Source organism: Anastrepha obliqua, chromosome 2, assembly GCF_027943255.1.
Source record: "Anastrepha obliqua isolate idAnaObli1 chromosome 2, idAnaObli1_1.0, whole genome shotgun sequence".
Lineage (NCBI taxonomy): Eukaryota > Metazoa > Arthropoda > Insecta > Diptera > Tephritidae > Anastrepha > Anastrepha obliqua.
Genome location: NC_072893.1, coordinates 113150665 through 113171450, shown reverse-complemented (window position 1 = coordinate 113171450; position 20786 = coordinate 113150665). Strand labels below are relative to the sequence as shown.

At 39.9% G+C, this 20786-nt stretch overlaps 1 protein-coding gene across 1 annotated transcript in view; it reads left to right on the top strand.

Moving 5' to 3' along the window:
* The window catches only part of LOC129237508 (disheveled-associated activator of morphogenesis 1), a 91760-nt gene extending 78657 nt beyond the window's left edge, over positions 1–13103 (top strand). Inside the window, exons 3-12 of the mRNA XM_054872302.1 lie at positions 4023–4568; positions 4632–4829; positions 4921–5142; positions 5210–5387; positions 5462–6133; positions 6203–6408; positions 6475–6611; positions 6736–6897; positions 6963–7126; positions 11783–13103. Coding sequence (XP_054728277.1) covers positions 4023–4568; positions 4632–4829; positions 4921–5142; positions 5210–5387; positions 5462–6133; positions 6203–6408; positions 6475–6611; positions 6736–6897; positions 6963–7126; positions 11783–12651 — 3354 coding nt within the window. The 3' untranslated portion in view covers positions 12652–13103. The remainder of the gene's footprint in view (positions 1–4022; positions 4569–4631; positions 4830–4920; positions 5143–5209; positions 5388–5461; positions 6134–6202; positions 6409–6474; positions 6612–6735; positions 6898–6962; positions 7127–11782) is intronic.
* Positions 13104–20786: the final 7683 nt, after the last annotated feature.

Genomic DNA, 20786 nt, shown 5'->3' with positions numbered 1-20786 from the left:
CCCAAGAAACGGGCGGGGTGGGAGCCAAAGGAGGAGGTTGTTAGATAAATGGGCTTAAGCAGCATATAAAGAGGTAGTTAGAGTCATGCGAAGTAGCTTCAAATGCCGAGCATATGTTGTGTGTATCAGGATGAATTCTAGATAAGTATGATTTTAGACGGCTGCAATAATAAGAGCGCAATACTGCCAAGGTAACATGATTTTCATGCGACAGCTAAAGCTCATTGTTTGCTATGGGTGGTGGTTGGGCTTCGTTAACGGCATTTAGGATAGAATCCGGACAGGTAGTAATGCACTTTCGATGTAGTAATGGGTTTTCCATTTAAAGCCTGACTTTATTAGATTTGGTCCAGTGGTTGTTTTATGAACATCTATATATCTTCACTGATTTGGAAGCGATGGATTGTGACGTGCCTAGAAGGTAGTTCAGCTTGCAGTAGAAAACTGTTGAGTGTAAACTACTTTCTCATCACGGTGTGATACGCAAGCTGCCTTACGGGGAATATATACACCACACTGTAAATAGGGTATTCAGGCGATATCAGAATACACGTCGCCGTGCTAGTTAACAAACTACCAGGTTTTGTGGGCATTCTTTCTGGTTATGGCCTTTTAGGACTCAGCGTTTAGATTTATTAGATTTAATTGTCCAGTCTATGAAAAATAATGTTGAAGGGCCGTCTGTACTAGGCGTATAAAACACAAAATTATTTTTGGGAATTTAATTCCAATGTGAGAAGCTATCTTTAGTATAAGAAAGCCTCTTTTAAGTTTAAGAATGTCAGTAATGAACGCTCACTTGGAACTCTTATTTTGAGAAAGATACTGCAAAAGCCTCAAGGGCTTTCTATGCCTGCACAAGGTCTTTTTGGAAAAACATGAGCACACAGCCCCATAATGACTTATTTGACATTCACTACAGTTGTTAAACCTATAAGCACCTATGCGTTCATAGCCACCACCGCTTCTCTCTCAATTGAAAAAGAAATACGTCAGAGCGCCTTAAGACTGAAGGCAAATCCGACCTAAAATGTGGATATATGAAAGGAGACCTAAAAATCAAACCCATTCTCTTCAGGAACTGCCAAGTTCTCATTCAAGAACATGCAGCCTGGAAAAATAATTCTATCACCTTCAAACCCGAATCCCAGATATGGTACACTGATGGATCGAAATTAGAAGATGATAGAACAGGGGCGGGAATCAATGGACCTAAATTAAAAAAAAATGATTCCAATGAGTCTCTACCCAACAATCTTCCAGGCAGAAATACACGCCATTGAGATATGTGTGAGGGAACGTCTCCGAAGAAAATGCGAGGAACTCACATTTACATACTTTTGGATAGTCAAGCGGCTTTGAAAGCCCTTCTAACAACTACAATCACCCCAAAAAGGGTACATAACTGGCTGAATCTTCTTAATATGCTAAGGAATTTCAACTCTTTATTACTGGGTTGGGTTCCTGGGTACGAAGGACACGAGGGAAATGAAATAACGGTTCATCAACGAAATTTTCAGGTGTTGGGAGGTGAAGAAGTTTGTTGGCGAAACTCTATCGATCAACCACAAGCGAAACAATTCCTAGCGCCAGACAAAGGAATTTCTGATAAGCTACTTTCACTTAGCAGAGTAGACTTAAAACTTTTAACTGGTTACTTTACAGGTCAGTGTAGCCTGAGATATCACTTGAGCAAAATTGGCCTTTCTGAGACCATCATCTACCGATTCTGTGAAATGGACACTGAAAATTCATAACACATTTTTTGTGAAAGTCCTGCACTAGGCAAAAAACGGCTACGGCACCTTGGTGGTACTGCCGTACCTCCATATAATCTATAGAGTAATAAGCCCCAGAATGTGTTAAAGTTTTAAAAAATCCTTAAAATACTATATATGGTATCTCAGCATGCTTGGCACAATGGATCTATTTTGGTCGCAGTGCGCAGTAGTCTAATAATAATAATAACAATAATGAACATTTTAAGTAAATGAGTCTACAATAGGCAATAGGTAGGTAGGTAGAAGTGGCAGTCGATATTTAAACTAACTCACTTAGACCGTTGCCGATCTTTTGTGATACCACAGCACCAGTTTACCTGCTACTCCTCGTTAAACTATTTTCTTTTGCCCATTGATCTGGCTGACACTTTAATCCTCAAGGTCATCAGTATCATTCAAGAACGATGACCAAAGTATCTAAACCTAGTGGCTTGCCACGCAGGACAGTGAGAGAGAAGATGTCTGACAGACTCTTCCTACTCCTCATTCTTGCAGCTAGTCGAAATGAGGTACGTTCAATTTTTGAACATGTCGACCCTGGAGACAGTGGTCTGTAACCAAAGCAACCAACATAGAGACGTTTTTCCTTGACCGATTAAGTAGCGCAATAAGTTATTTTTGGTCAACGTTATCAAGTAAACAAGAACGAATTTCTAAATTATGTCGTTAGAATATTTTATAGTACCTATAGTAGATTTTTTAATGAACTGAGTGACCATCCAATAAAGAAAAAAAACTAGATAACTACATTTTAAAAATCAAAAAAAATGTTTCTGTATATTTTACTCTCAATTTGACGAGAGCTCTCACCTGTCTTTAAAAACTAACAAATTTTTTATGAAAAGAAGCTAAAGTAATATGCCACGTGGGTATATTCATATATAAGCTTACATACATACGCGAGTTCATTCGCCTCATGGTATGCAATTTCAACCAGTTCATTACAATTATATGACCCCTTAATTTAACTTTACGATTTGTGCCTATACGGTCCGTTTTTCATTCATGACCAATGGCAATAAGGAGACTTTTGCGTTACTGCACCTTTACCAAAGCTATCAGTTTAATATCGCATTTTTGCCAAACTCTCGCTTTTCGCCAAATTCACTATCTAACGACTACAAAAATATTGTGTTTATGTAATTGCTAATTACACGGCCACACTCACTTTCACACCGAAATTTGATGGCATAATTTCTGTTTGCATTGGAAAACTTGCAGAAGCCGCAACGGCAGCAATGCTGGGAAAGTTGTAACTGGCTTAAGTGCAAATAAACAACAACAAGAGCAATGACAATTCCCAACCACAGCAGTAGTCGCAACTTTTAAGTGCAACTACATATTTTCCGCATATTATCTGCAAAGCGGATCACAAATGCAACGCGAATAGTCGATACTTGTTGGAGCGCAGTAAAAGTCTCCATATTATGGTTTGGTTACTTTCTAAGGTGTTGACATAGTTAGTGCCATTTGATTTAGCAATATTTATTGATATTTGTTGTAGTCTTTCCTTTGTTAGCTTATTTGGGCTGTTGATATGTTTATTTGCACAAAGTGCACAAATTAACCGAGACCTAACAGGTGCAATATTATTTTTCAAGCGGTTAGTCACGAAGAGTTAGTGTTTTATTGAAATAATATAAATAATAAATATCCAAATAATAAACGAGTTAGTTAAAAGGCATTATTTGCTGTGGAAATTGTTATAAGTGTTTGGAAAAGTTGTGCGAATAATACAAATAATATCACTAAAAAAACAGTTCTTAATAGATATTGCATTGGAAATACTCTAGTATTTAATAATTTATTTAGTACAATATTTATACAATGGGCTTAGAAATGCAAAATATTTAATGATTTAAAATTTTTGAGAGTTTGGAGATTTTTTTATAGTGTACAAATAGCTTAAAAATGTGCACAAATAGCCGAAAACTTTAGGAGAACCCAGTAAAAAAGCAATTTTGGTTTGTGGAGAGTTTGGAGACTTTCATAAAACTGTGAATTTTTAACTTTGCTCAACAACTCATTGTTTGCCATTAGAAAACACGTTTTCTATCAATTGGTGCGTCTTTGATACGAACCTCTGAATAACAACATATACTGAGTATAAAGAATAACACACCTACTCACCCAATTTGCAAGAAGCAGTGCCCGTTCTTCGTATTAGACCGTATTTGAGTTTTTCTATCATATCTACTACAGTCAAATATTATACATAATTTTATCCTTCACATTTTCCAGGATGACGAGCCACCGGAGATTTGTGTGGTTGAAGGCGCTTTCACGCTACAAACGCTCACACCCACACAACCCATGCCACCTGTGGATGAGTTGGATGCAAAGTTTGCCGAACTTGTCGAGGAACTCGACCTTACAGCACCCAATAAAGAGGCAATGCTCAATTTGCCGCCACAGAAGAAATGGCAAATATATTGTTCACGTAAACAGCCGATCGACACTACCGATGGCAACACGGCGTCAATCACACAACCACCCACGGCCGACTACTATATTGATAACCTGAAGACCTTAGTGCGTTATGTGAGTCTCAGTTTTGACGATTCTGGCGGCCATGAGTACTATCTGCGTATCGAAGGTCATGGTCCATTCCTGGATGCACTCAAAACGGCGTTACGCACATCGACACACAGCTTTGTGCTGCGTTTTGTCGACCTGGAGGGATTACCCTGTCTGTTAAATCTACTGCAAAATATGGACACATGCGTGGTGAATAGTGAGCTGCATACCAGAATTATTGGTTGCATCAAAGCATTGATGAATAATTCGGTAAATTGAAGATGATTCAAGTGCATCAGATGTCAATTTAAAGTTACGTTGTTTTTGTTTTAGACCGGGCGCGCCCATGTACTGGCGCATCCCACGTCGATCGACACGATAGCGCGTTCGCTGATAGCAGACAATGTCAAAACAAAAATTGCGGCTTTAGAAATCTTGGGTGCCGTATGCCTGGTGCCCGGTGGTCATCGAAAAGTGCTACAGGCCATGTTAAACTTTCAAGAATTTGCAGCGGAGCGCGTGCGTTTCCAGGTAAGTTTTGGGTAGAGTTATGGAGTCAAATTTGAAAGAGTTATGGAGTAGAATTTTTATGACTCACAATCATTCCGCTTGACTTGCACAGACCGTAATCAATGATCTGGATCGTACGAGAGGCGCTTATCGCGACAATATTCATCTACAGACCGCTATTATGTCGTTTGTCAATGCAGTGCTCAACTACGGACCCGGCCAGGAAAGTCTCGAATTCCGTCTACATCTGCGTTATGAGTTTCTCATGCTCGGCATACAGCCGGTGATCGATAAATTGCGAACATACGAGAATGAAACGCTCGACAGACATTTGGTAAGTTTAGCGCGTCTAGCGTTCGATGTCTTCACGCATTCTATGCACAAAAAAATTATTCTTCCAGGACTTCTTTGAAATGGTACGCGCCGAAGATGAAAAGGAACTGGCGCGCAAGTTTAATATGGAGCATGTGGATACGAAAAGTGCCACGGCCATGTTTGATTTGCTGCGTCGCAAATTGAGCCACTCGCCAGCGTATCCACATTTGTTATCGCTATTACAGCATATGCTGTTATTGCCATGTGAGTATCCCAGTTAACCGAGATTCCAACAACTTCAACTCATTATTCAATTTCCACTTCCTTTGCTCTCGCAGATACCGGTCCTTCCACACAGCAGTGGCTCATGTTCGATCGTGTCGTGCAACAAATTGTACTACAGACCGAAGGACGCCCGCAAAGCGATGTCGATCCCGATGATCCCAATAAAGAGAAACTCCCCCTCTTAACCGTACGTGATCCCGACGTTGCTCCGCTGGAGATAAACGTCGGTGAAATCGTGCAATTATTAGTGAAAGAAGAAGAATTGACACAGGCACGCAAGCGCGCTGACGAACTTGAACGTGAAAACTTCGAAGTACAATCGCGTCTCGCCAAAAAGGAACAGGAATTAGATCAACGTCAACAAGAGAAGGAAGATTTGGAAACGAGTTTGACACGCATGCGTGAGCGACTCGAAAAAGAGTCGGCGAATCACTCACAAGCTGTACAACGCGCGCAAACGGCTGAAATGAAGGCGGAAGATTTGCAACATCGCTTGATGACCGAACAACAAGAGCGCACACGTCTCGAGCGGCTAGTCACCGAGGGTAGCATACCAGATGACCAAAAAGTAGCCGGTCTGACAGGTTGTAATGGCGCCGTATCACCACCACCACCGCCAGCCATGAAGATAGTGCCACCACCGCCACCGCCAATGGCAGCAGCACCGCCACCACCACCACCGTGTCCCGGTGCACCACTACCACTCGCCATGGCGCCGACAATGGGTGAGTTACTATGAATTTCAGTTTGTTATTAGCAGCTCTAATACACACATAAATGTATGTGGCTTGTAGCGCCCCCACCACCCAAAACTGAAGTGCCCAAAAAGAATGTGCCACAGCCTTCAAATCCACTAAAGAGCTTCAACTGGTCCAAGCTGCCCGATGCCAAAGTGCAAGGCACCGTCTGGAGTGAGTTGGATGAGTCTAAATGGTACAACAACATGGAACTGGAGGCGATAGATAAACTCTTCTCGGCCTATCAGAAGAATGGCGTAGTGGTAACTTAATACGTAATTTAATTTTACGCAACACTAACTAATGAAATTCCCGCATTTTTCTCAAAGAACGATGGCTCTGTTGAGGATCTGCGCGTGATGGGCAAGCAGCGCACAAAAATACTATCCGTCATCGATGGACGACGCGCACAAAATTGTACCATACTTTTAAGTAAATTGAAGATGAGTGATGAGGAGATCTCCAAGTAAGTAAAAAGACTAGATTTATTTAAGGTTAGATCAATGCTCTTATACCGACGCCAGCCTTCTGAAAATGTTTACGCTTTAATTGCGCGCTAAATAATTTAAAATTTTATTCTCTTTGCACAGAGCCATCTTATCCATGGACAGCAATGAGCAATTGGCTCTTGACATGGTCGAACAGTTGCTGAAGTTTACGCCCTCGGCGGAGGAACGCGCTTTATTGGATGAGCATAGCGAAGATATAGAGTCTTTGGCGCGCGCTGATCGTTTCCTTTACGAAATATCAAAGTAAGAGAAAAGCCATGATGCCCCATTTGATTTTGTTTAATTTTGAAAATTTTCATTCTCTGCAGAATCCCGCACTACGAACAGCGTTTGAAGAGTCTACACTACAAGAAGCGTTTTATGATCACCGTCAACGATTTGATACCGCGCATACGCAGCGTTATGGAGGCATCACGTGAAGTAGCGCGTTCAAGACGACTGCGCAAGTTACTCGAGTTGGTGCTGGCGTTGGGTGAGTAAGGGAGAGAAATTGGTGAAAAATTATTGGATTTCTGACTTTCGTCAGGAGTGCAGTGATGGTATGGGGTTCTTGATAGCTACGACCTTACAGAAATCGTTAGTTCTCAAGAGAGTATTTCTGTTTTCAGCCATCCTTAGGCAGATACGTTTGGCCCTTATACTCTTTATTGGGTATTTGACCGAGCTCCTCCCCCTATTTGAGATCTTGATGTTTTCCCACAAATGGCGGGACCTACAATTTTAAGCCAACACCGAACGGCATATGTTTTTTATTAGAAGCTTTTTCATGGCAAAAATACACTCGAAGGTTGGCCATTGCCTGCCGAGGGTCGGCCGCTATTAGAAAACACTTTGCCTATCATTTGATGTTTCATGGCCAGAGTTTCGAACATGGTCACTTCCGAATGGTAGTCCCACATCAACCTGTTCGGCCGTCGTAGCCAGTTTTTAGGAAGCAATTAGTCGGCCACAAATTGTGTGAGACTAGCTTAAAAGTCTTTTCCAAGAGTGAAGATAGGTATTGGTAGATAATCCAAGTAAGCAACCAACTTTACTAATGGATAGCGAGTATTCTAAGTATGCAGAAACTCGAAAGGTTTCACGACTTTTATAATGAGTTCTAAGAGACTCACGATAGAGCTCATCATCATCATTATAACAATTATAGCTCGAGGTGAGCCAGTGTTTCCTTCACAATCGCGCTCCCTACAAATCGATTCATATAAGACGCAAATCTGCATCAATATCATCTGCCCATCTTCTTGGCGGTCTTCCACGCTTTTTACTGCCCATAATTGAAGGTATTTGTCGTAATTTTGCTGTCGTCCTTGTCCAAACCCTCTCAGGCGCTGAGATTTAGCAAAACGTGCAATGTTTTGGCCTAGCTGTTCGATCTCATCATTGTATCTGATTCTGTAAGATCCATCAGATCTTCAGATCTTAGTATTGATCTGGACAACGTTTATTTTCAACAAGACAGCGCTACGTGCCACACAAGCAACGAAACCATTGATCTTTTACGGGAAAAGTTTCCGGACCGTGTTAGCTCTCGAAGAGGTGATCACAATTGGCTACCAAGATCTTGTGATTTAATAGCTTGAGACTTTTTTTCTTTGGGGCCACGTAAAAAGGAAGGTCTACGCCAACAGCCCAGGGTCGATTCAAGGCCTCAAAGATGGAATTCGTGAGGCTATCGAGGACATAGGGCAGCCACTTTGCAATTCGGTTATAGAAAATTTCATGAAAAGGATATTGTCCTGTAAGCATGGTCATGGGGGTAATTTGCCTGATGTTATTTTCCACTATTAACGGCATACCTTCCCCTTTATAATCAAATAAACAATCGATCATTTATATTAAAAAATAGCATTTTTTCTTTGAACATCAAAATAACACCTCTGTTTGGAAAACCCTATAGCTTACACGACCTCGATAGTAATTTATTTTGTTCATAGAGAATATATACTTACATCTTCCTAACGAATTAACTTCTCCGAATCTGGTTGAAAATGTCAAACATTCCCTTAAATTATGCAAAACAGAAGATATCAGAAAAGACTATCAGAGAAGGTTATCCGGAAATGTATTGACACTATAATTCACTCTATACCCTTCCTCCCATCTAGAAACCCCGTTTATGAGCTGAATGAAGAGGTGCAAAAGAAAACGTGCAAGACAGGTTCCAAATGAAATCCATCGCGAGGCATTAACAACTTCTTAGAATGCCGCTGTCGAAGGCCAATCACCACTTTTCCGAAAAAAGGCTCGATTTACTTCGTGGAATGTGGAAGTGGCAATAATGTAAAGGATTAAATGACCACCTATCCGGGGTATGCCATGATCTACTGTATCTTGAGTCGCGCTTGGAAAAAGATCCAACGACACCCACCATCTTTTTACAGGATCCCTTACATGCTTTTTTATTTAAAGCCTCCTTCACTTTTGATTAATTGGACCACCGACATTTCCTTTAGACAGCCTTGATAACGGACTGAGTAGTGAATTTACCGAACTGAGCGGTGTTAATTTATGGTAGAACAAAACATCAAAAGGCCAAAGCATACCCGACTCCTGAGAGTCCCGACTCCTGAGTCTGAGAAACGATAATGACTATTAGAATCAAGCACTCGGCATGTGGCGTTCAAAACCTGAGGCAGCAATGAGGCTACTATTTGGAGCTAAAGATACGATCTTATATTTTAAGAAGTCTGCTAGTTTTGTAGTCAGATGAATCCGTAGTCTCTATGGAAGGAAAAGTTAGTAATATGTTTTGGGAGAGTTGTCCGCTCAACAGGAAGTAATTTTAACTCTTTCCGTCACGCTCTTTACTGCGACATAAAAAATTTATTTTTTGTTGTTAATTGGTGAATATGGAATACAAGTAACACACGAATGCAAAAAAAAAAATATTTACCGTTAGGTTTTTGAGAAACAAGGTGGTCACCACCAGTAACCACCATGACTGAAGGGTACAAATATTTATTAAAACTAATACACTCAATTACTTCACTTTTTTATTTATTTTTAGAAAAAAGACAATACAAAATTTGGTAATAAATTTACAAATAATTATTTCTTGTGAAAATCTGAAAAACATGTCTTTCCTTTTCGGAGGCAAAGTGGGACGTGGCATGTTCTGCATTGCCATACTGTGCGGACAGGGACGCTTTGGGTACTGCAAAAGGCGCATCTTCTAGGTGTGCCTCTAAGCGGTTGGTGTCGATTACTCTCATGGCGGATTTCAGCAGGCACGCTAGGATTATACCGTTTTATAGCAACTGGTACAGTAGATCTTGGGCTTGAACCATTGCTGATCGCGGAACTTCCTCGAGCTCGCTTGTTTACGTAGCAAGCTGCTGACAGCCCCTGATAAATTGAGCGGCGAAAGTCCTTCAATGTAAACTCATCCAAATGAGGTGTCTTAATCTGAAGCTCTTTGTAAGCTATATAGCTATTGATAACGCAGCAATCCAGGAAATAAAAAAAATTCGGTGCCACCACTTTTGGGATTTTCCGTCGATGGAGTAACACGCTTTTAATTGATCGAATTTATTAACGAAGTTCATATTGCTGTATTTCTTTACAGCCAGAGGGCAATCGATCCTAACTGCACTTCCATTACGTTCCCTGCTAGTAACTTGTTCCACATCTTTGAATTTTATCATGCTTTCATCGATCGCGACTCATTCGGATGGTTTATAATTATTTCTGAAGTTGCGGCGAAGAATTTCAAGCATAGGACGGACTTTATATAACTTATCATAGTCTGGATGCGTTCTAGCAGGCATGAGATTATTGTCATTCAGATGCAAGCATCCAAGAAGCCAGCTGAAGCGATTTAGGGGCATACAAGAGGAAATGTAGGAGTCACGTAAATCAGGATCAGAAGACCAGTAATCTTTGTAACTCACCATATTTATGGCCAAGAAAGTTTGTATTTCAGAAGGACTGGTAGGAGAAAAAGGTTTACCTTCTTGTGTTGCATATAGGTTAGTTTGAAAGCTTATGACCTCAACCAAGTCCTCTGTCCAAAACATGCGAAACAATCGGAGTGGTGTTACATCTTCCAAGCTGATTATATGATCAACAAAGCCCACACTCTCAACAAACTCGCCAGGTATATCCATAGAGAAGGTCCTTTTCCATTTAGGAGGCTGCAAGGTCGTAGAGCTAACAATATTATTCTGACTTACAAAGTTTGATAATGGTATGTCATCCTCGTCGTCGAATAGCTCTTCATGGATATTTTGTACATCTGCCCCACACACATCCAATATCGATTTTGACACTGGCCACTCAGGCGGCCACCTCATCGGAACTGGCTTCACTTTCAGGTCCTGAAGGTAAATCTTCATACAAACATTCTTCAATTTCCCTCTACGTCAATGATCGTTGCATTATTGAAATAATTGCCTAAAATATTGTAAATACCAAAGAAAGTCCCACTCATAGTGACCGTATAAAAAACCAAATTCTAGGAATACTTACGTCACGGTGGTTATTGTTGCTAACCACGACTGATTATAAAAAATATTCGTAAAGTAATCGAAGAATTAAACAAGAACTAAATTTGCACAAAAATCAAACCATAAATTGCGTTATTGAATTTATTATGAATTTTTACTTCTAGCTTTCACAAATACGCGCGGCCACGGATTTTTACTTTAAATTTTCTCAACACGTGGTGGGTGTATTTCTAGCTATTAGCGCCCTCTCCACTTAAAAGGAAGCAATAATCAATATTCGTGCAAAATTAAAAACATAAATGTCGCCAACCGTCGTAAAAAAACGCTAACCACCGAGACGGAAAGAGTTAAAAAATTCTAAAAGATGTGTTGTATATACTGAAAAAAGTGTCCGTTGGTGGGAGGTGTCCGTTAGGAGAGAGTAGACTCTTAAGAGAGAGTACACTATACATTCTTGAAAGTTGTTTAGACCAAGACAACTTTAAGGTCCACCATTTATGGAACTACATCAAAGCGCACGCCATAAATTGCTGGATTTGCTCGGCTCTCTACTGCATACACTACTCTCAGTAGCAGTTTTAACTTATAAAGAGGAGATTAAATTTTCTGCACACTCTGAGATTATTGTCGCATTTTCTATAATTATTATAAACCATTATTCCTATTTGATTGTTCACTTCCAGGCAATTACATGAATCGTGGTGCTCGCGGCAATGCCTCTGGTTTCCGTCTCGCCTCGCTCAATCGTCTTGGTGACACCAAATCCAGCGCCGCCAAAGGTACCACACTACTACACTACCTGGTGCACGTGATTGACAAGAAATTCAAAGATTTGCTCAAAATCGAGGACGACATACCACACGTACGCGAAGCTTCGAAAGTTTCGCTTGCCGAGATGGACAAAGATATACAAATGTTGCGCACTGGTTTGGCGGATGTAGCGCGCGAAATTGAGTTCCATCGTTCTGCCGGACCGGCACAACCGGGCGATCGCTTCTTGCCCGTAATGCGGGAATTCCATGCGCAAGCCTCAGTACGTTTTGCCGAATTGGAGGATAAATTTCAAGACATGAAGACGCGTTTCGATCGTGCTGTACGTCTCTTTGGCGAAGATGGTTCTGTGCTGCAACCCGATGAATTCTTCGGCATATTCGATACATTCCTGAGCGCATTCACAGAAGCTCGCCAGGACAACGACAACTTCCGCAAGCGACAGGAAGAGGAAGAGAAACGTGCCAAACAGGAGGCTGAGCTAAAGAAACGCACCATCGAGCGGAAGAACAAGGAGGGACTCATGTCGTCGGTGGCACGAAATTTGGGGCTCACATCATCTGCGAATTCAGCGGGTCGCGACTCGCCGGTGAAGGGTGACAACAATAAGGGCGAATTTGATGATCTGATATCTGCGTTGCGCACCGGTGACGTCTTTGGCGAGGATATGGCCAAATTCAAGCGGTCGCGAAAGACACGTGCTAGCAATGGCAGCATGTCACCGCCGCGTCACGGACTGCATCGTGAGGAAAGTCGCGAGCGTACCGTGCGTCGGCAGTGAGCAGTTCCAAAGGAAATTGAATGGTGGAAATTGGACGGTGGGGGGGTTAAGGTGCCGTACGTAAGACAGGTTTTTGTAATTTAATAAAGAAAATTGAATACTGCAACGATATTGATGCACAGCTGTAGAGGCGGTAGCACGACGCTCTACGCAGAAATTAGTTATTATTGATGCATATTGATAAAGAATTGATAGAAGAGATGAGTTGTGGGTGTTTGTAAATTTGCAGGGGTGCCCAGTTTTTGTAGCTCCAGTGTAAGCGAACAGCACGCGATATATGTATGTATATGTAGTAATGCTATTATTATTATCTATTAAATATGATTATTATTATTATTATTACTAAAGATATTTAAAATATATATGTATGTATAAGTTTGTAAAAATTGGAATCTTATTTATATTCATGATACAATTGCACTAAAATAAATAAAAACGAAGTATATAAATGAGAGATTATTTTTGAATTTTCAAAATCTTTACCAGATTAGATTCCAACGGTAGTCCCTAGTGCGACTTATCATACTTTGGGTCATGGCGCTTTGTGACACCGCAGGCGCGCTTGCAAATTATCTCTACCCCCCTTTAAAACCAATTTTTACTCATTTAGAACTCCGTCAGGACCGAATAAATGCTCACTGAGCTCTCGATCTCCCCATCTAACTCATACCGAGGAGTGGCAGAGGGGATGTTTTGGAGTCTTCCCATCCTCAAATCTCTACAAGTTGTTTAGAAATCGTTTCAGGGACTCGAGAGTCTGGCAATGGACTATAGTTTGTGGTCAGAATCGGGGAACTTGGTATGTCGAAGGCCTCACAGAAATTTGAAAAGTGTGAAACAATCTTTGCTTCGAGCAGCGAAGTCAATATCCATGGAAATCGTGCATGCTGCAATAGCTGAATGGCCTAATCGTTTGAAAACTTGTGTAAAAGCAAATGGTGACCATTTCGAATGAAAATTTACATTTTTTTTATTATTTACATAATTAAATAAAACTAACTTCTTTAAAAAAAACAAAATTTCATATCTATAACGGACTTAACTTGTAACAGAACTTATGGCAGAACTAAGTAGGAACCAGTATTAAGACCGATAATAATGTCAGCCTTGAAATCCAACGGGGAAACTCTCTTCCCAACAAGTGCTACTTTGAACTAAGTAAAGTCTCCCTCAACGTACAAAACTAACACTCCAGAAGGCTTTCATCATGCCCGTCCTAACATATGGCGCAGAAGCATAAACAATGACAACATCCGATGAAGCGTTCGCTTGGAGTTTTTGAGAGAAATATTTTTTGGACCTTTGCACGTTGGCAACGGCGAATATCGCAGGCGATGAAACGATGAGCTGTATGATCTTTTCCGCGACATAGACGGTGCAGTGCATAAAGATTCAGCGCCTACGTTGGCTGGGTCATATCGTCCGAATGGATACAAACGCTCCGGCTCTGAAAGTGTTCGATGCGGTACCAGGTGGCGATAGCAGAGGAAAAGGAAGACCTCCTATGCGCTGGAAAGATCAGGACCGAGCTTCACTTGGTGTGCCCAACTAGCGCCGTTTAGCACGAGAAAGAAACGGCTGGCGGGCTTTGTTAAACTCGACCAAAATCGTATAAGCGATTATCGCACCAATCAAGAAGAAGAAGAGTACATGAATCAATTTGTGGCATCGTTTAAGGATTATAAATAAAATCAGGATCGCAAATTATGGGTGGCCGACGTAGCCGAAGTGGTTGGCAGGGCGTCTACCATTCGGAAGTTCGTAGGTTCGAATCTCCGTGCAGGAACATCAAATAATGGAACAAGTTTTTTCTAATAGCGGTCCCCTCTCGACAGGCAACCTTTTGTCAAGAAAAAGCTCTTCATAAAAACCATTTTGCCGTTCGGAGTCGGCTTAAAACTGTAGGTCCCTCCACTTGTGAAACAACATCGAGATGCGCACCACAAATAGGAGGAGGAACTCGGCCAAACATTTTACAGAAGTGTACGCGCAAATTATTTTTTTTATTTTAAGTAAAGTAATAAATCAAGATTCGCCGCATGCTTCTCTCCAAAAGTTTGGGTAATATAAAGTACAAAGGCATTCAATGGCTCTGTGGAAACCTTTTTTGCATGCTCCTTGTTGTTCTGACATTTTAGTCACCTTTTCGGGGTAACCTTAACACTTTTTCGGCGAAAACAATAAAATAAACAAACAACTATAATGCGAACGTTAGGTTATGACTACACTGAGAGGCATATACGCTTAGCCCTACCCAGTAGCATGCTTCATTTAGTAAAAGAGCTGGGTCCGGATGAGGTGTTGTGAAGAATAGATGACACAATAGATCGTAAGGTCGAAGTGCAAATCTCTATCTGTGCTGATAATTGGTTTTCAGAAGCGAGAGATACTGCATTCGAAAGCGAAAACTCCACGCTAAACAGATAGCGTGGCTATTTATTCTTCAACAGCATTTAATAGCCACACCACATACGGTATACAGTCTTGATACCCTACCACTTCGAGGCTGTTTTATAAAAAATATCACGCAAGTTTTTGAGTATTTTAATATTTTATTAAAAATTAAATAAATCCATTTGTTCCCATGTGAAATATAAGAAAATATATGATATTCATAAATTATCTCATTCCCAAATAATATAATATAAGAAGGAAAAACCCATTGAGAATCTGAAAATTCGCACAGCAAAAGTGTTGATATATCTTGCAATAAAGTATGAAAAATTTTAATAACAATTTGATCACATTTAATACCTAGTCGGATATCCGCGTAATCCAATAACCTCTTTTAGTCGGTGAGGCATTGAGTGAATCAAGTTTTTTGTATAATCCGATTTTATATTTTGCCATTCGGCTTGGAGCAAGCTTTTGTGTTGATTCTTTGAAGTTATGTGGTGTTTTCTTAAACGTTTTTGCAAATGATCCCATAAATGCTCTATAGGGCTCATATCTGGGCTCTGTGAAGGCGTTGATAACAATTGAGGTACTTTATGTATTAGCCACATCTTGACTATGCGTGCGATGTACTTGGGATCATTGTCCTGCTGGAAATAAAATCCACCAGACAATTCCATTTTTTCAGCGCTTTTTAACAAGTTTTCTTGAAGTATTTTTAATTACACTTCTTTGGTCATTATTTCATCAATAAAAATAAGATTGGCAACACCCGGTGTGGATATGCAGCGCCAAACCATGACACCTCCACCTCCATGCTTAACCGTTTTAATTGTTTAATTGGGTTTAATTCTTCATTTCTCTTTCTCCACACTTTAAGTTGTCCATCATATATGAAAATATTATATTTAGACTCGTCGAAGAAAATTACTTTGCACCAGAAGTCCAATTCTTTGAGTTGATAAGTTCTGGCGAATTCGAGACTTTTATTTCTATTAGTATCACTGACAAAGGGCTTTTTTCTAGCAATACATATCCATTTCTCTTGATTGACCTTCACTCTGTGTCCGATGAAATAATGTTTAAACACCATACAATACAGTAACTACAGCGTCCGACACTCGAAGTGTAACCAACTTCAGACCGCTCGCGCAGCTGATGTAATCAAATAGCGAAAGAACTGAAAACATCTGACCGTATCATCCGCCCTATACTGAAAAATGATCTCAAAGTCAAGCCTTACAAGATCCAAAAGGCAGATGATCACACACCAAAGCAGCAACAAGTCAGACTTGAGAGAGCGAAGGAGTTGCTTCCCTTGGTCAAAGGTGGTCAATTTCCAAACGTTGTGTTTTCTGACGAAAATTTTTTTCAAATTAAGCACTTCGTAAACTTCCAAATCGATAGGATTTATTTGACCGACCATTCATACGAGAGTTTGAGTCATCGACTGGCCACCAGAAGGCAGCACCCGCCACAGGTAATGGTTTGGGCCGCTGCAATCGCAGATGGCTACTCTCCAATCCTTTTCATCGGCCTGGCGTCAAGGTAAATGCGAAATATTATCGGGAAAATATTCTGGAGGTTAGGGATATGACGGCAACGAAAAGGCAGACTTTCAAGATAAAAAAAGGGGCATATGTAAACTTCATCGAACCTAGTCCCATGTTCGGATTCAACAAAAACAGCCTAAAACAAAAAGTAAAATACTGGGCCAAAACTCTATTAAATCAACATTGGAACAACGTGGAGGGTCTAAGACACTCCAAAAAGTTCCTAAGTTTCAACGCTAAAAGAGCTGACATGGCTCTCACGTTAAACAAAAAGAGCATTCGCACTCTCACAGGCGCCCTCACGGGTCACTTCACCTGCAACAAATACCTACATAAATTAGGCATAACTAACACCAGCACCTGCAGATTTTGCTGCGAAGATGAGGAGTCCATAGAACATCTCATCATCGAATGTCCGGGGTTGACGCATAGAAGGAAAAGGTTTTTAAACAAGTTCTTGCTTACAGATGAAGACCTTCAATCACTCCCTCAGAAGGAGCTGGTACAATTCATAAGCATACTTAACAGTCAATAGACAGCATAGGGTGCACAATAGATCAATATGGTCGCAGTGCTAAAGGCCCATACCTTAACCCTTTACTACCATTAACCATTAACCATCACATTGAAGCCATCCGCAGACAAACATTTCAACGTTTCAACAGGATTCGGCACCGTCTCACAGAGTTCGAGTGAACCAAGCACGGCTAAAAAGCAACTTTCCCAACTTCATAACGTCCACACAATGACTCTCAAATTCACCAGACGCGAATCCGATGGATTATTCTATTTGGGCCATTTTGCAGAGGAAGGTCCGAACTAAAAGATTCACCAGCCTCGAGACGCTGAAAAAAAACTATTGTCCGCGAGTGAGCCAAAATACCTGTAAACCACATTCGGGACTCGTTTCTGGACCGTCTCAAGACCATATACAAGGTAAAAGGTGGTCATATCGTGCAAAAATAAATTGACTCTTAATTTTGTATTATTTTCACACATTTTTTACTTTGAATTGAATAAAAGAAATTTTCCAAACTAAATTTAGCGCCTTTTTATTATAATTGGTTACACTTCGAGTGCCGAACCCTGTATATTCAGAGCACTTTCGGAAGGATATTCTTCTATTGTTCCTTGATAAGGCATTCATCTCGCTCAGTTAACTTCCTGGGGCGGTTTGATCTCTGCTTATTTTCGATCCTTCGCTCCTTTTTGAATCTTTACTCCTGCTGATGGTTTACTCGATTTCTAAGTATGATTTTCCATCTTTACGCATGCGTACAACAATTTTTCTCTCCTCTAATGGCAGTTATTTTCGAGATATGATTGGCATCGAAAACCAAAACTCCAAAACTACCGTTATTTCGCGCATTGCCTACTTCAAAGTGCGAGCGTGTCAAGTACGAACTTTTTACTTACATTTACATTTATGCTTGCCGTTGTTGATCCAGCAGACACAGTTCATTCTTTTTTTTTTTTTTTTTTTGAAGTGAAAACTTCTTTAGAATCGTTGGGAGTGATTTGAGAAAAAGTGAAACGAAAAAAGCGACACTCTTGGCTACGAATATTACATATACACGTAGCGACGAACTAAATAACTTTTAGGCCAGCGCCGACAGCATGGCGCAATAGCCGAGCGGCTAGCAATGTGAGCTTCCGATTGAAAATCCTTGGTTCGAATCACAAGAAAAAAAATTTTTTTATACAGTTATTTTATTTTATGATATGTTTATGAGGAGCGACGAACTAAATAACTTTTAGGCCAGCGCCGACAGCATGGCGCGATAGCCGAGCGGCTAGCAATGTGAGCTTCCGATCCAAAATCCTTGGTTCGAATCACAAGAAACAATTTTTTTTTATACAGTTATTTTATTTTATGATATGTTTATGAGGAGCTTTTTTTCATGGCAGAAATACACTCCGTGTTTCGCCATTGCCTGCTGAGGGGTGAGCGCTATTAGAAAAATAGTTTTCCTTAATTTTGGTGTTTTCACCGAGATTCGAACTGACGTTCTCTCTGTGAATTCTGAATAGTAGTCACGCACCAACCCATTCGGCTACGGCGTTTGTTTAATTTTACTGATGCAAAAATGAGGAAAAATATATGAATAAAGTTTGCTTACTGTTTACACATTTTCCAAAGGTGACGGAGAACCAAAAAAAAAGTCGATTTTCAAACAAATACGAGTGCATATGTGTAATTGTGTTAGAGTTTCGGTCACGCCCCAGCAAAACCTGCGTGCATATGTGTTTGTAACATTCAAAAAAATGTAATTGTGTTAGAGTTTCGGTCACGCAGGTTTTGCTGGGGACGCTCATAAAAGCAACCGCGTGTGTATTTTTATATTCGTAAATATTTTCATTTTTAAATATTTACCGCAATTATGCCGAAAAATAATGCAGAAAAGTGTCGTGAATATCGACAGAAAAAAAAATCAGTAAATAGCATCACGGCACTCATTCACGAAAATTTAATAAAGTATACACCAGAAGTATCGCGGATACTTAGAAAAGATTACGATAAAGTTCCAATGATTTTAAGTGGCGATTTTAACGTAATATAAATTTTGCATTGGACACAGCGGTTCCTTCAATTGACTTTCTCAATACAACATTCAATTTAAAAATGTGTAACAATCGCACTGAATCGACAACACGATCAAAACACGATCAACAATTGATGCGGTATTTCAAAGATATGTTGACAACATCGAAACCAAAGCATTTGTATCATATTTTAGCTATCATACGCCACTCGTATCATTTGTTGAAATTGAAAACATTGAGGATGAATAATAATAAAATGAAGAAAATAAAATATGAACTTTATAGCAATATTATAATGAACCTATAATTATCCCGCTCCTAATGCTGCTTTCGTCTCATTCTCTCTCAGTTTGTTTTACGGAAGGTTTCACTTCTATCGCGTCTAACCGTTAGACTGGTGTTTTTTTTTTTGATTACAAATAAGTACGAAGTGTACTATTCATGTATATTTATAAAGTTTTTCAGAATCTATAATAATGTGCGATTTTTCTTAAAATTATACTTAGAAATGGTAGGGTATCAAGATTTATGCTGTGCACTTCAGTGGCGGATCCACGGGGGGGGAGGTTTCGGGTCTGCCATTTTGAATTTTAAAAAACTAACATCAGATTTGTAATCATCGACACCAATGTCGACCATACATAGTTTTCTAAGAATCTGTTGCACCATTAAAGAGGGCGTTAAGAAAATGAATTTGCATGTCTAAAAGTCTTAAATTCAAAATAGTATAACTTTTTTTTCATTCATCCTAGAAGTCTTTTAAAAAATGGATTTTAAAGCTACAGAGTATTACTTTGCGATTCCGTTGTGGAAAATAAAAAAAAAAATTTACCTTACTCAAAAAAAATGCATAAAGATGTCCAAAATCGGCATTTCTTGACTATTTAACCACAAATTGCCAAAATCCTGACGTGCTGGAGCATTTTCAAGATCAGATTCGTTTTTAACACAAAAAAACCTTCAAGAAGCACCATAGCCATTTTAGAAACTGTACCTCGCAGGACTGTGTAATTAAATATCTTTTTGACAAATCGATAGATGATGAACAATATACAAGAGGTTTTAAACACTTAAACTATACATGGTTGAATTGCAAGTTGGCTCCAACACATGTTATAATATATTGTATCTTAAATAGGCGTAATTATTTATGACGGTGTCCCACGATGTATAAAAACCGAAAATTATTCTTGTAATTTTGAATCAAAGTCCTTTACTATTTTTAGAATTTTTTTTACAAGATATCTAGAGCTATTAGTTTTTTCATCGGCTAGTCACGACATGCAGCGCGAATAATGCCATATTTTATTCACGAAATTGATTTTTAATAAAAACACCCTTCTAAAATACCCCGGACCTCCCCCCCTTTATGAAATCCTGGATCCGCCACTAGTGCACTTGTATGTGGATACTTGAATCGGCCCGCTATTTGATAAGCTAATCCAATATCAAACCTAGCAGGGGATCACAAGTATCGATCGACATAAAATATGTGGGAAGCACTTACCTATATTTGTCTGTCAATGTATACATGCGCGCCTTATCGCACTTTAACAGCGGTGCCTCATTGTGTGACTCATTTTGACTCACAACATTGGCTCACAATTCACTTATTTATTCACTGGTTTCGAGCCTTTGTTCATT